Here is a 15284-nt window from a genome sequence, read left to right as displayed (position 1 = left end):
CCACATCTGGTCAAATAATAAATAAAATAAGCTATTGGAACCCACATACAGGGGATGAGTAATGGATGATTTCAGGCTCCAAGCATCCAAAATTCAGATACCACTCACTTTGAATATTAACTGAGCAAGACTTGTGTACAAACAGTGGAAGCCTAAATGGACTGGCAGGGAGCCTGACTCATTCAGCTTCTACCATGCCAATGTTTTGAGTACAAGCTAACTGCAAACATCTTGCAAGGGAATCTGATGACTTCTCTTTGAGAATTACAAATAGGACCGAGGCCAAGAAGGTAGCAGATGAACTCATAATGAAGAGAACTCCAAAGTTTTGTTGGATACTGAACAGAACGATAATGGGACACATAGACCACCACGAAGTCTGGATCCATCAACAACAACTTACATTTCTATATTACATATAAAGAGACATTTCCAAGTACGACGTAGGGCAGTATACATGAAGTGCATATTGATAAATACAAACATATGAACTAGGAACAGGAGTAGGCCCTCAGCCCCTTGAGTCTGCTCCGCTATTCAATAGGATCATGGCTGCCCTGATTGTAACCTCAGCTCCACATTTCCTCCTACTCCAATTACCTTTCACCTCCTTGTTTGTCAAGCATCTATCTACCTCTGCCTTAAGAATATTCAAATACTCTGCTTCCACTGACGTTTGAGACTATCAAATCTCTGAAAGAAACATTTCTCCTAATCTCTGTCTTAAATGCATGACCCGTTATTTTTAAACCGTGACCCCTAGTTCTAGATTTTGCAACAAGAGGAAACATCCTCTCCACATCCACCCTGCCAAGTCCCCTCAGGATCTTACATGTTTCAGTCAAGTCCCCTCTTACTCTTCTAAACACCAGAAGATATCAACATTTCCTCACAAAACAAGCTTCCTACGCCTGGTATTAGTCTAGTAAACTATCTCTGAGCTGATTCGAAAACATTACATGGATAAGGGTGAGGTCATGCATTTTGGTTAATAAGGGGATCAGGGGTTATGGGGAGAAGGCAGGTGAATGGGGATGAGAAAAATATCAGCCATGATTGAATGGCGGAGCAGACTTGATAGGCCTCATGGTCTAATTCTGCTCCTATGTCTTATGGTCGAAAAAATGGAAAGGCAATTTATTATCTAAATGAGGAGAGACTACGGGGTGCTCTGGTGCAGAGGGATCTGGGTGTCCTCGTGCATGAGTCACAGAAAATGAGCATTGCAGGTGTAGCAGATAACATGGAAAGCAAATGGAATATTGGCATTTATAGCAAACGGAATTGAGTATAAAGGTAAGGAAGTGTTGCTGCAACTAACAAGGCATTGGTAAGACTGCACCTGGAGGAAGTGTTGTTACAACTATACAGTATGGTAGCACAGTGGCTAGCACAGTTGCTTCACAGCTCCAGGGTCCCAGGTTCGATTCCCGGCTTGGATCACTATCTGTGCGGAGTTTGCACTTTCTCCTCATGTCTGCGTGGGTTTCCTCCGGCTGCTCCGGTTTCCTCCCACGGTCCAAAGAAATGCAGGTTAAGTGGATTGGCCATGCTAAATTGCCCTTAGCCTCCAAAAAAGTTAGGTGGGGTTACTGGGTTACGGGGATAGGGTGGAGGCACGGCTTTAAGTAAGGTGCTCTTTCCAAGGACCGATGCCGATTCGATGGGCCGAAAAGCTTCCTTCTGCACTGTAAATTCTATGAAATATAAAGCATTGGTAAGACTGCACCTGAAGTATTGTGCACAGTTTTGGTCCCCTTATTTGAGGATAGATGTAGTGGCATTGGAGGCAGTTCAGAGGTTCATTAGAATGATTCCAGACATGAGGGGTTTGTCGTATGATTAGAGATTGAACAGTTTAAGCCTATACTCTCTGGAGTTTAGAAGAATGAGAGGAGATCTCATTGAGGTATACAAGATGCTACTAGGTATGGATAAAGTAGACGTGGAGCAGATGCTTCCTACTGTGGGGCATTTTAAAATGAGAGGTCATAATCTTAGAAAAAGAGGTCGTAAATTTAAACCATATTTGAGGAAAAACGACTTCTCCCAAAGGGTGAAACTGTGGAATTCACTCCCCCAGAGTGCGGTGGATGCAGGGACAGTGAGTAAATTTAAGGAGGAGTTAGACAGATTTTTAATAGATAATGGGTTGAAGGGTAATGGAGAACGGGTAGGACAGTGGGGTCGAGGCCAGGATGGGATCAGCCGTGATCACATTGAGGGTGTTTAGGCTCGGGAGGCTAAAGTGCCTACTCCTGCTCCGAGGTCATGTGTTCTAGGGAGAAGATGCTCTGGCTGATTTCACAATCCTGCTTTTGGGCTGTAACATTGTAGGTTGCAGATGAGGAACATATCAACCATGATAGAATGGCGGAGCAGTCTCGATGGGCCGATTGGCCTAATTCTGCTCCTATATCTTATGAACTTATGAACTTATGAAAATCCCCCCTAAATAAGGAAATTTGACACCCTACATGGATGCTGAGATTAACATGGTATAATTTGTGCAGAGGGAAAACATGAGCAGGGGGAAGTGGAAGAGAATGAAAGCGATGAGGAAAGACAAAGACATTGAAACAATATAAAAACAGAAAAACTGACAGTTATGCCTATAAACCATCACAGCAACTGAATACAATCAGTAGAACAGTATGTTGTGAATATCTAATTTCATAATTCATGTGTTTCAGTGGTATAATTTTTAGTTTTACGAATTAGAATGTTGGATATAAGAAAAGTGGAGACATCTGATTGAGAAACTGGTAAACAACCCTGAAGTAAGTGTAATTCAAACTGACCTCCGAGGTAATTACAGATTAAAGGGTAACCTGTATTCAGAAGTGATAAAACCTAAACCTCCCTGAGCCATCTCTAAGCTTTTCGTAGGGACAGGAAGTCTCATTATTTCAATAGGGGATTTAAGTTATCCAAGTAGTTGAGATTAAAAAAAGCTAAAAGCAACTTGTAAAGACTGTTTTTCTTGGTGGAACCAGCAAGTCAATTAGCGATATAAATTATTCATCCCAGAATCAAAGGGTTGTTTGGAAGGTAAATATTAATTTAATTAGTTTTAATTTCTGTTTTGAACATCCCAGGTATGCCACATTGCTGTGGAGCTAGATTGTGCCAGGGATATTCTTGTGTTTTGTGTTTACTTGTGTGTTTGCTTACAGAAATAGGAAGTCAGCTTGTAGAAGGCAGAGATAACATCTGTCAGGGGTTATAAAGCTGCTTTTGGACCAGGAGCTGTAAAGCACCAGTGGGATCAGGAGCTGCAAAATAGCTGTCAGAGCTTTAGAGACTGGAAGAAAGAAGCCACTGTCTGTCCAAGCCCAGAAGGAGAAGCATGGAGGCTATTAGGAAACAGGAGTGTTCTAGATTTTTATATCAGTACGGACAAATGCAATGTGGTCCAAGCTTGAACTGAGAAGTCCAGAATCATGTGATTTTGAAGGAAAGTGGGAGGGTCGCTTAGGCAAAAGCTAATGGAAGGATCTTTCGGAATCTCCTAACTCTGAGATTTGCTGGGGTACTGGGAAGAAATCAAAGTGAATTCTGGAGAGCTGTGGCATACTTGGTTTGGATCCAGTAGAAGAAGTGACTATATCCTCAAGTTATCGGACTTGTATAAGGGAACTCTTGGGTGGAATTAGAAACTTAGTGGGGAACTGGATTTATACTCAGAGTCTTAACATTAAATTAAGTGTTTGCTTTGGCTGGTTTAGCTCACTGGGCTAAATCGCTGGCTTTTAAAGCAGACCAAGGCAGGTCAGCAGCACGGTTCGATTCCCGTACCAGCCTCCCCGGACAGGCGCCGGAATGTGGCGACTAGGGGCTTTTCATATTAACTTCATTGAAGCCTACTCGTGACAATAAGCGATTTTCATTTTCATTTCATTATATGTATTTTATATACACAGTAAAGTATGTTTTTGTTTAAAAACGTGAAATCTTGTGATGTGGTTTTCAGTTGATCATTGGGTGTTTGAATTTCTCCTTTAGCATTAATGATCTCTGCAGGGATCATATCAACCTCAGAACTGAACATATAGCTAACAGACAACCACAGAAAACTGTAGCCCACTACAATTAATATACATATAGACAACAGACCAACACAGGCAAGAAACATATAATCATTATACAGTTGCTTGAACTAGAGACCATGCATAACCAGGACATATAATGCATGACTATATATTTCTTTCTATCTTTCTTCCAACAGGTGAAACCTTAATTATCCTAATGCAGAAGGATAGGCATTGGCACATTTTCCCTCTGCATAAATTATGTCAACATTTTAAATCTGATCCTCCTTATAGGGGATCAAGTTTTATATCATTGCCACTATTTCCTTTGTGAACTTGCTTTCCTTTGGAGAATATGTTGTCCTTTGCAGCAACCCTAATCTAGCCTAGGTTACATGACATTCTCAGTCAGCCCATATGGGAATTTGGAAGGGCAACCAGAAACTGCATGTAGAAGAGGCAGATTGAGCTTGGGCCCATTTATATATATATATATATATATATATACTCCCTCCCCCAGTGATACACAGTGGCAGCAGTGTGTACCATGTACCATCTTCCAAATGCATGACCTCATGTAATATAATGGTCGCAGAATGAGGCCGTGGCTAAATTGAGCTTCAATAGGCCCAAGGGCAATCAGGCTGTCTGACAGCTACCTCATCTACTGTAAATAGAAGACAGGTCTGGGTTGGGCTGGGAGGCAACAGGCAGGCTACCCATTTTATTTCATGAGCCCCACCACCATAAAATCCAGCCACATAGTTTTCCTTGGCAATCCCATTTTAGAATGAACTGTAATACCATAGGCATAAGGTAGCCCCCAAACGTCATTAAAACATTCTGTGGCATTGGATTATCAAAGTGATTTAGTGAGCAAACACACCACATGGTGCAACACTGAATGATAGAGACCATATCTAGACTTGATCACTGACTAGTGTTATATTAACTGATATCTGAACTTTGGTCTGAAATAGTTTATTAGTCACAAATAGATAGAAATATTTTTATTCTCCATAACCAAGTGGGGAATCCTCACATTGGAGACAAATTATTACATGATCTCCTTGCAAATTTCTGTAAATTTTAATTAAATGCAAAAGAGCCAATGGAATAAATGTCACCTCTTGCTATTGATTGTGATTTATTTGAATTACATTTCAACAATATGACTGATTATGTTGGAACGAAAGCTAATCACAATATTTTTGATTAAAACAAAAATCTCTGTAGATCTGGATTGTGAATATTCTTGATCAATATTCTACCCAGGCGTAACAAAGGGAATATCATAGTTTTAAAAACATTTATTGTGACACATGACTATTAATGCTTTCATTTATGTTTTTATTTCAATAGGATCCAGAAGCAAGTTATGATTTTAATGATAATGACCCTGATCCATTTCCAAGATATGACCCAACTAATGAAAATAAGTAAGTTTACACCTGTAACCTTTCACACATTGGGAAAATGCTAGCCAAAAAAAGGCCAATATTTCCGCTATCGCCATAAATCTGCTGGAGGTTCAGTGCAAGTTTCCTGCCACACCTTTGGTGAAGTTGTGATGAAAACTCGAAGGAATTTCCTCAGGAATTTCTTTTGCTTTTGACCTGTGGGACATTGGGTAGCACTGATAAAATATCACGTACAGTTCTTGGCAATTGAAATTAGCTAACGGAAATTAAGTTTGGCCAATTTGATCCCAGACCCAAGCTGGTGAGGGTTCACATACCAAGTTGGCCATTACTTGGCATTAATTGGCACAAGGAAAATTAATATAAGCAACAAGAAGTCCACTCTTGGACAAAGGTGGATTCTGAGAAGAAGGGCAATAAAAGACATCCACCTTGACTTTCTACTGAGGGGCGGGATTCTCCGACCTCCCCGCCGGGTCGGAGAATCGCCGGGGTCTGGCGTGAATCCCGCTCCCGCCGGTTGCCGAATTTTCCGGCACCGGATATTCGGCGGGGGCGGGAATCGCGCTGCGCCGGTTGGCGGCCCCCCCCCCCGGTGATTCTCCGGCCCGCGATGGGCCGAAGTCCCGCCGCTGTCAACCCACGCCAGCCGGCGTGGATTGAACCACCTTTGGGACGGCAGGACATGGTGGTGAGGGCGGGCTCCGGGGTCCTGGGGGGGGGGGTGGCGGGGCGATCTGGCCCTGGGGGGGTGCCCCCACGGTGGCCTGGCCCGCGAACGGTACCCACCGATCCGCGGGTGGGCCTGTGCCGTGCGGGCACTCTTTTCCTTGCGCCTACGCCATGGTCTCCACCATGGCGGAGGCGGAAGAGACCCCCTCCACTGCGCATGCGCGAGGATGCAGTGAGCGGCCGCTAACGCTCCCACGCATGCGCCACCCGGCAAAGTCAGTTTTGCGCCAGCTGGTGGGGCACCAAAGGCCTTTCCCGCCAGCTGGCGGGGCGGACATCAGTCCGGCTCGGGCCTAGCCCCTCAAGGTGAGGGCTCGGCCGCTCAAGATGCGGAGACGTCCGCACCTTTGGGGCGGCGGGATGCCGGACTGATTTGCGCCGTTTTTGGCACTGGTCGGCGGACATCGCGCCGATATCGGAGAATCCCGCCCGAGATTCTGAAACTTCAGCAGCTCACTCGTCGGGCGCGATCTACCGGCTATGCTGCACCCGAAAAGCAGCGCACCGTGGCGCAACATGGCCGGTAAATAATGGGAGACCCCACTCCCAGAATTTAGCCAACTCACCTCACCTCGCGAGATCTAACGCATTCTTGTGAAATGGCTCAATGCGAAGCCCGCCCATTGTGGGTGGGATCACATTTTGGCAAATCTGCATATTAGAGCGAGATAGCTGGACTAACTCTAATATGCAGTTCCCTGGGGTAACCAAGGTGTTGGGATCTATCCCCTTTACCTTGGAGACCTTGAGCGAACCCTGTACAGTGTTGTTCTCCACAAATGGGGACCAGACGGAATGGCACTCTTGGGAGTCTCCCAGGGGATTTTAGGTCCCCAGCTGCATGCCCTCTGGTCCTCATTTGTGGAGAGGTTGGTCCTCTTGTACTGCTGGTGCCACCTGGGCATCCAGGCACTGCCAGCCTGGCACTCTGGCATGGCCCGCCTGACACCTGGCAGTGCCACCTGGGTGCCAGCCTGACAGTGCCAAGGTGCCCAGGTGACACTTCCAGCTGGCAGGGGCATTGCCTGGGGGCCAGGCTGGCATTGCCAAGGTAGCAAGCTGACATATTATGTGTGGCAGTGATCGGGCAGAGTGGGACCCTGCGTAGTAGTGGGGGAGGGGGGGGGCGGGGACCCGCTTACAATGAGTTGGGACTTGGGGGTGGATCTGGGGTCATGTCGGGGGTGCGAAAGAGTGGGTCGCCATTTAAAAATAGTGTCCCGATCGTTTCTCCCTGCACTGATGGGTTTTGGCAGGAGAAGGCTAAACATGCTTGCGATGTGCCCGTAGAAATATGGAGTAAAATTTGCAATTTCAGAGAGTGTTGACGCCAGTACTGAATTGCATGCGATTCGCGTTCCCATTGGCGCCGCTATTTGTGGAGCAATTCAGGACATGCAAATGGCCACCACTCTGCTGGCATGAATTCCGAGCAATTCCCAGCCCAGCAGGCTTTCTAAGCACTGGGGCTCAAGTTAGTGCCAAAGAGTCTGACAGCTGGAGCTGTTTTAAAGTTCTCCACTTATCAGGCACTAACTGCAGCCACCAAGATGGCTCAAGAAGACTTGCCCCCCCGCCCCCGAGGTGGGGGGTCCGAGATGGATCCACAGCTCCAGAAGAATGAGAAGCTGAGGGGCATCCTCTTCACCAGCGTGGGCCGCAGACTCAAAAATTGCCCTCCTGAACACTGCCTGGGAGGTGGTGGCAATCAGCGCTGCCAGTCTCACCGCCAGGAGGAGACAGCTGGTGATCTGGAGGGGTGGGGGTCACTGGTGAGTCCTCACCTTGAGAGGTGCAGAGAACCAGCACCTGGGAGGGTTCCAAAGTCTGTGATGCAGATGTCCTCTGAGCTCTGCCGATCCCCTGCTTCCTCTGCAATGGGGCTACACTTCTGAGGAGTTCCAAAACGTGGAGGGCCCCTGATTGAGCTTGGCCCTTGATGATACAGCTTTGCTACGAGGGTGTCCAGATGGGCAGCCTGGATGGGCTCCTAGATGGCCAGAAGACTTCTGAGCATTTAAAGGACACAGGCAGCATTCAGCAGTGTGAGCAGTCAGGAGCCTGTAAGTAGCACCAAGGGGGTGCATTTAAAAGACAGACTGCAGCAATGGCGGTCTGATCTAACCCAAATCCTGAGGGGGAGACCCCAAGTGCACGGACTTGGCACTACGCGCTACTGCCCCCGGCCCGGGCAGCCATCACCCAGAAAGCCCGACAGTTTTGAATGGTTTTTCAGTGTTTCTTTAGCCTCCCGCTCCCCCTCTGCAGCCGTGGGGCCCAGTCCACATTTGTAAATACTTGTAATAATTTAAGCCCGCAAGGCTTCAACCTGAGAGGAGCAGAGCGTCACGGAAGGTCGAGCATACTGTGTCCAACCCACTAATTACATTGAAATGCACCCAAATCACGGTTATGTGTGGTGCCAATGGCGCAGGGTACTAACCTCGTTATTGCCACCAGGGAGGGACTGGAGCATGGCGCCTGAATCGGGGCCGGGTGCATACCTCGATTTTGGCTAGACACCCAATTTTTCACCCAATCCTGGTTCACGTTTGTGGTGTCACAAGGTGAATAATTTTGCCCAATGTAAACAGCTGGGGCGTCATTCACCGACCCCCTAGAGGGTCGGAGAATGGCCGTTGGCCGCCGTGAATCCCGCCCCCGCCGGTTGCCGAAGTCTCCGAAGGGAGAAAAGTCGGCGGGGCGTTAATGTCGCCGCTGCCGTCGGAGAATGTCACGGGTCTGCGCAAGGCAGCCGATTTTCGGCCTGCCAATATTCTCCCTTCCGGATGGGCCGAAGTCCCGTCGACGTGATGACGGTTCACGTTGACATAAATTAAACCTCCTTTTCATCGGCGTGACCCTGTGCTCCAGGTTCACGCCGACCAGCGTGGAGGTGAGTGACGGCCTGGGGGTTGGCTCTGGGCAGGCGATGGCGTGGCCGCAGTCTGAATGCGTGAGGAGAGGGGTGTCTCGGGTTGTGTGTGTGTGTGTGCGGCGGGGGGGCGGGGGGTGGTTAGAGTAGGCTGGGTGCCGGGAGGGGGTCCGTGCCGGGGTGGAGGTTGGGGGGGGGGGTCCGTGCCAGGGTGGAGGTTGGGGGGGGTCCGTGCCGGGGTGGAGGTTGGAGGGGGGGTCAGTGCCGGGGAGGGGGATGGGGGGTCCGTGCCGGGGTGGAGGTTGGGGGGGGGTCCGTGCCGGGGAAGGGGATGGGGGGTCCGTGCCGGGGTGGAGGTTGGGGGGGGGGTCCGTGCCGGGGAGGGGGTTGGGGGGTCCGTGCCAGGGTGGAGGTTGGGGGGGTCCGTGCCGGGGAGGGGGATGGGGGGTCCGTGCCGGGGTGGAGGTTGGGGGGGGGGTCCTTGCCGGGGAGGGGGATGGGGGGGTACGTGCCGGGGTGGAGGTTGAGGGGGGGTCCGTGCCGGGGAGGGGGATGGGGGGTCCGTGCCGGGGTGGAGGTTGGGGTGGGGTCCGTGCCGGGGAGGGGGATGGGGGGGGGGTCCTTGCCGGGGAGGGGGATGGGGGGGTCCGTGCCGCGGTGGAGGTTGGGGGGGGTCCGTGCCGGGGAGGGGGATGGGGTGTCCGTGCCGGGGTGGAGATTGGGGGGGGTCCGTGCCGGGGAGGGGGATGGGGGTCCGTGCCGGGGTGGAGGTTGGGGGTGGGGTCCGTGCCGGGGAGGGGGATGGGGGGTCCGTGCCGGGGTGGAGGTTGGGGGGGGGTCCGTGCCGGGGTGGAGGTTGGGGGGGTCCGTGCCGGGGAGGGGGATGGGGGGTCCATGCCGGGGTGGAGGTTGGGGGGGGGGGTCCGTGCCGGGGTGGAGGTTGGGGGGGGGGCCGTGCCGGGGAGGGGGATGGGGGGGTCCGTGCCGGGGTGGAGGTTGAGGGGGGGGTCCGTGCCGGGGAGGGGGATGGGGGGTCCGTGCCGGGGTGGAGGTTGGGGGGGGGCCATGCCGGGGTGTAGGTTGGGGGGGGTCCGTGCCGGGGAGGGGGATGGGGGGACCGTGCCGGGGTGGAGGTTGGGGGGGGGTCCGTGCCGGGGTGGAGGTTGGGGGGGGGTCCATCCCGGGGTGGAGGTTGGGGGGGGGTCCGTGCCGGGGAGGGGGATGGGGGGTCCGTGCCGGGGAGGGGGTTGCGAGGGCAAGTGAGTTGGTCCACCTGGCCAGGTGCCAGCCTCCAACAGTTGGACCCATGCGGTCCATGCCACCTGGCTGGGGGGAGGAGGGGATATGGGCAATGATGACATGTCGTCGTTCCCCTCCCCCCCACCAGGCCGTCATGTTTTCCGATCATCCAGCGATGTTGGCCGCCGTGGCGGCAGCCGCTCATGTCTATGTTGCCCTGGATGAGGATGAGGAGGAGGAGGAGCGTGCCAGAGAGGCGGCGCAGGCTGCTGCAGAGGGGCAGGCGGCAGCCGCCCAGGCTGGAGGGACACCTGACCGGCAGGACGAGGAGGGGGAGGAGGACGTCGCGGCCCCACGGCAACGGAGGCACCCGAGGGCGCCCCGTGTGTGCCGGCCCCGGCAGTCATACCAGGACCTCACGGACCGGGAATGCAGGAGGAGACTCCGGATGAGGCGGGAAACCATGGCACACATCTGCCACCTGCTGGCACACCTGTCACCGCGTGGCACTGGCGGGGGACACCCTCTCCCCGTGTCCGTCAAGGTTACGGTGGCCCTGAACTTTTATGCAACGGGGTCATTCCAGGCACCGAGTGGGGACCTGTCCGGCATATCGCAGACATCGGTGCATCGGTGCATCTGGGCAGTGACAGATGCCCTATATGCCATGGCGCACCGCCACATCCGCTTCCCCGTGGACCGGGCCAGCCAAGATGCCCGGGCCGTGGGCTTCTCTGCCGTTGCCGGGTTCCCCATGGTCCAGGGCGCGATCGATGGGATGCACGTCGCCGTGCGGCCACCTGCAGATAACAGGGCCGTGTTCACCAATAGGAAGGGGACCTATTCAATGAACATACAGGTGATCTGCGACCACCGCATGATGATACTGCACGTCTGCGCCCGTTATCCAGGCAGTGTACATGACTCATACGTGGTCTCGCGGTCATCCATCCCCGGCATGTACGAGGGACGCCATCCCCGGCTGAGGGGCTGGTTGCTGGGCGACAGGGGCTACCCATTGCGATCGTGGCTGATGACGCCTATACGGAGGCCACGCAATGAGGCGGAGAACCGCTACAATGGTGCCCATGTAGCGACAAGGGGAGTGATAGAGAGGTGCTTTGGCGTGCTGAAGATGCGTTTCAGGTGCCTGGACCTCTCTGGGGGCGCCCTCCAGTATCGGTCAGATAGGGTCGGCCGCATCATTGTGGTGTGCTGCGTCCTGCACAACATAGCCCAGCAGAGGGGCGATGTGCCGCAGGCAGAGGAGGGCGGAGTGGAGGAGCAGCAGGAAGAGGCGCAGTCCTCCCCAGATGAGGGGGATGGGGGTAATGGTCAGGGCAGACGGGGTAGACACAGGCGGGTGGCTGTCCACCGTTACCGGCTGGCCCAGCGGGCACGGGACAGACTGATAGCCGCCCGCTTCACTGACTAGATGGGCGTGGGAATCGGGTAGTATGGCCACAGGCCGCACACCATGGCAACAGCCGACCACCCACACCCCCCACCCATCCACCCACCCAGCACCCTCACCCCCCTCCCCAACCCCACCCACCCCACCCGCATGCACACCATGCCCCCCCATTGCCGATCCACCTGCGGCACAACGGGCCGGGCTCACACAGTTGCGGGTGGACGCGTGTCTATTGCAGGCCATGAAGGATGATGACAACCCGCCCTGCGGTGAGCTCCTGGCTCTACATCGTTGGACTATGTCTGACCCATGGCCACAGTACCACCATCCACCCGGACCATCCCTGCATGCGGCTGTGACACTGCAGCGCACGGTCCCGTCCTCAGCCCGGGGGATGTTGATGGCGGCCCAGGGGGAAGGGGGCAGACTCACCTGGGGCTGAGGTAAGACCACCCCTCACACACACACTTGCGCTCAACGTACATGACACCCCCGCACGCTTTGGACAGACCACAAAGGCAGCTTCTGTAGGTGTAACATTGACTTTAATAACCAAAGGAGTTCATGCACGTGCCCTAGCCCCTAAAACTCATCTGTGCCCTGCACCCGTGCCAACTTACTCAGTGTCTAATTGTTTGGCCTTACGGGCCCTTTGACTACGTCTACGTGATTCCCCAGACGGTACAGCAGAACTGGAGGTGGACTCCTGTGATTTCTGCCCTCTGACACTGGATCCCTTTGGCGGCCGTTTCCTGGGGCGTCCTGGCCGAGATGGGCCAGGCTGCGGCCCGGGCGACTGGGATGGCGAGCTGCCAGCCTGTCCTGCCCGTTGCCCACCCGATGCACCTGGGACGGAAGGGGGGGAGTCCGAGGTGTCGCGGTGTACCGGGACCTCCCCTACAGGGGGAGCCGGGACGGACCACACCACCTCCTCCTCCCTTGGGTGCCCGATAGCCCCCAGACCTCTACATGGGTGGGGGATGCGAACGGACTGGCCATCCGACGCCCCCCCGACATCTGGCACTGCCAGTCCTGGAAGCCCATGCTGGTATCAACAGGGGTCTGTCTGCAGGTTTGCAGCCATGGAGCCCAGGGTGTTGGCAAACCCTGTCTGTGACAGTGCGACGCCGGCTCGCACATGGCCACTGGCGCCGATGCCCTCAGCGATGGCCTGCAGAGACTGGGCCATGGCCTGCTGAGACTGGGCCATGGCCTGCTGAGACTGGGCCATGGCCTGCTGAGACTGGGCCATGGCCTGCAGAGACTGGGCTATGGCGTTGAGCGCCTCTGCCATCTGGCGCTGGCAGTGGCTCATGGCCTCCTGTGAGAGGGCAGCCATTTCCTGGGCCACAGACGGCGCCTGCACGGAAAGCCCCAGGCCTCGCAAACCGTTCCCCATGTCTGACACCGTCGCACCCATTGCCTCCACCGCGGACGCCACCCGTGCGGTGTCAGCTTGGGTGGCACGCATGACCGGCACCACTCCCAGCTCCTGGACGTGGGTGGACTCCTCCACCTGCGACTGCAGCCGCCGCAAGCCGCCCGTCACCCTCTTCGCTCGTCTCCGGGTCGGTGGTTGCATCAGATCTATGTGTGGGTGTGGTAACTCCAGGAACCCGGGATCCATCTGGGCGGCAGATGTTCGCTTGGGCTGGGCTGCCCTCCGACCGCCCAGCCCCTCTGCTGCTCCTACCTCCACCTGCTGTACCGGGACGGCTGTGTTGTGGGCACCAGTGAGTGTACCAGACGCCTCATCACTAAAGTGCCCAACCGAGGTGAGTGTTTCTGCGATGGTGGAGGGTGTTGGTGACAGCAGTGGCGTTGTGTCGTGCTCTTCGTCCCACTCTGAGTCCATGGCACTTTGGGGTGGGGGTTCGTCTCCACCCATCCACTCTGTCACTGTCCGGTATTTCGTCTTCCTGGGTAGTGCTGTCCCGGGTAGGGGTGTCCTGGGCAGTGCTGTCCCGGGTAGTGGTGTCCCGGGTAGTGGTGTCCCGGGTAGTGGTGTCCTGGGTAGTGGTGTCCTGGCTCGGATGTGACGGGGGCCTGTGGCTGCCCCCATCGACGCTGGGTGGTCGCTCCCGCACGTGACGGGGGTGTCGTCTCCCTGTTGCTCCAGGCCTCTCCGTCTCCCGTGGTATCCGAGGGGCATCGTGCGGGCGTCGCATGCTGGAGGGTGCGGGTCTCTCCGTCTCCCGTGGTGTGCGAGGGGCATCCTGCGGGCGTCGCATGCTGGAGGGTGCGGGTCTCTCCGTCTCCCGTGGTGTGCGAGGGGCATCCTGCGGGCGTCGCATGCTGGAGAGTGCGGGTCTCTCCGTCTCCCGTGGCCTCCGAGGGGCATCCTGCGGGCGTCGCACGCTGGAGGGTTCATGTCTCTCCGTCTCCCGTGGCCTTCGAGGGGCATCCTGCGGGCGGTCTGCATCTGCGGGGCTGGGTGCCTGGACATTTGGTCCTGCGATACACAATGAAGCATGCATGGTTAGACATCAGGCAGTGATCAGGTGAAATGGGGGAGGGGGATATAGGGGAGGGGGGATATGGGGACGGGCTGTCGGTGGCTCACTTGCTCCTACGCCCCCGACCTCTGCATCAGCAACCTCCCGGTCGTCAGGTCCGCCAGCCAGTTCCAGGGCCCTTTCCTCGTGTTCGGTCAGGGGCCTCTCATCAGCGGGGCCTCCTCCAGTCCTCACATGCTCCCTATTGTTGTGTGCGCGCTTATCCTGTGGGGGGGGGGGGTGGCAGGGGTAAAAGGCAACACTGTTAGGCAGGTATATGAATGCACGCCATCGGTTGCGCGTGCATTGCAGAGGTTAAGGTTAGGGCTGGATTCACTTGGGGATATGGGGGATATGGGGGAGGGGGGGATATGGGGGATATGGGGGAGGAGGATATGGGGGAGGGGGGATATGAGGGATATGGGGAAGGGGGGATATGGGGTATATGGGGGAGGGGGGATATGGGGGAGGGGGGATATGGGGAGGGGGGATATGGGGAGGGGCGATATGGGGGATATTGTGGAGGGGGGATATGAGAGAGGGGGGATATGGGGGAGGGGGGATATGGGGCAGGGGGGATATGGGGAGGGGGGATATGGGGGAGGGGGGATATGGGGGATATGGGGGAGGGGGGATTATGGGGGATATGGGGGAGGGGGATATGGGGGAGGGGGGATATGGGAGAGGGGGGATATGGAGGAGGGGGTATATGGGGGAGGGGGGATATGGGGGATATTGTGGAGGGGGGATATGGGAGAGGGGGGATATGGGGGAGGGGGGATATGGGGAGGGGGGATATGGGGGAGGGGGGATATGGGGAGGGGGGATATGGGGGATATGGGGGAGGGGGGATATGGGGGATATGGGGGAGGGGGGATATGTGGGAGGGGGGATATGGGGGAGGGGGGATATGGGAATATGGGGGAGGGGGGTGTATGGGTGAGGGGGGATATGGGGGAGGCTCACCCTGCCTGCTCTGACGAGGTCGTTCACCTTCTTGTGGCACTGGGTGCCTGTCCGTGGTGTCAGGGCCACAGCGGTGACGGCCTCTGCCACTTCCCTCCACAGACGCCGGCT

The 15284-nt window shown here is 55.0% G+C and overlaps 1 protein-coding gene across 1 annotated transcript in view; it reads left to right on the top strand.

The window, feature by feature from the left end:
* Window positions 1-15284, top strand: part of pcsk1 (proprotein convertase subtilisin/kexin type 1) — a 137835-nt gene that overhangs the window by 51800 nt on the left and 70751 nt on the right. Inside the window, exon 5 of the mRNA XM_072516324.1 lies at window positions 5394-5470. Within this exon, the coding sequence (XP_072372425.1) occupies window positions 5394-5470 (77 nt within the window). The remainder of the gene's footprint in view (window positions 1-5393; window positions 5471-15284) is intronic.

This window comes from Scyliorhinus torazame, chromosome 9 (genome assembly GCF_047496885.1).
Source record: "Scyliorhinus torazame isolate Kashiwa2021f chromosome 9, sScyTor2.1, whole genome shotgun sequence".
Taxonomy (NCBI): Eukaryota; Metazoa; Chordata; class Chondrichthyes; order Carcharhiniformes; family Scyliorhinidae; genus Scyliorhinus; species Scyliorhinus torazame.
The sequence above is the reverse complement of the archived record's forward strand: the minus strand, read 5'-3'. Positions and strand labels throughout refer to the sequence as shown.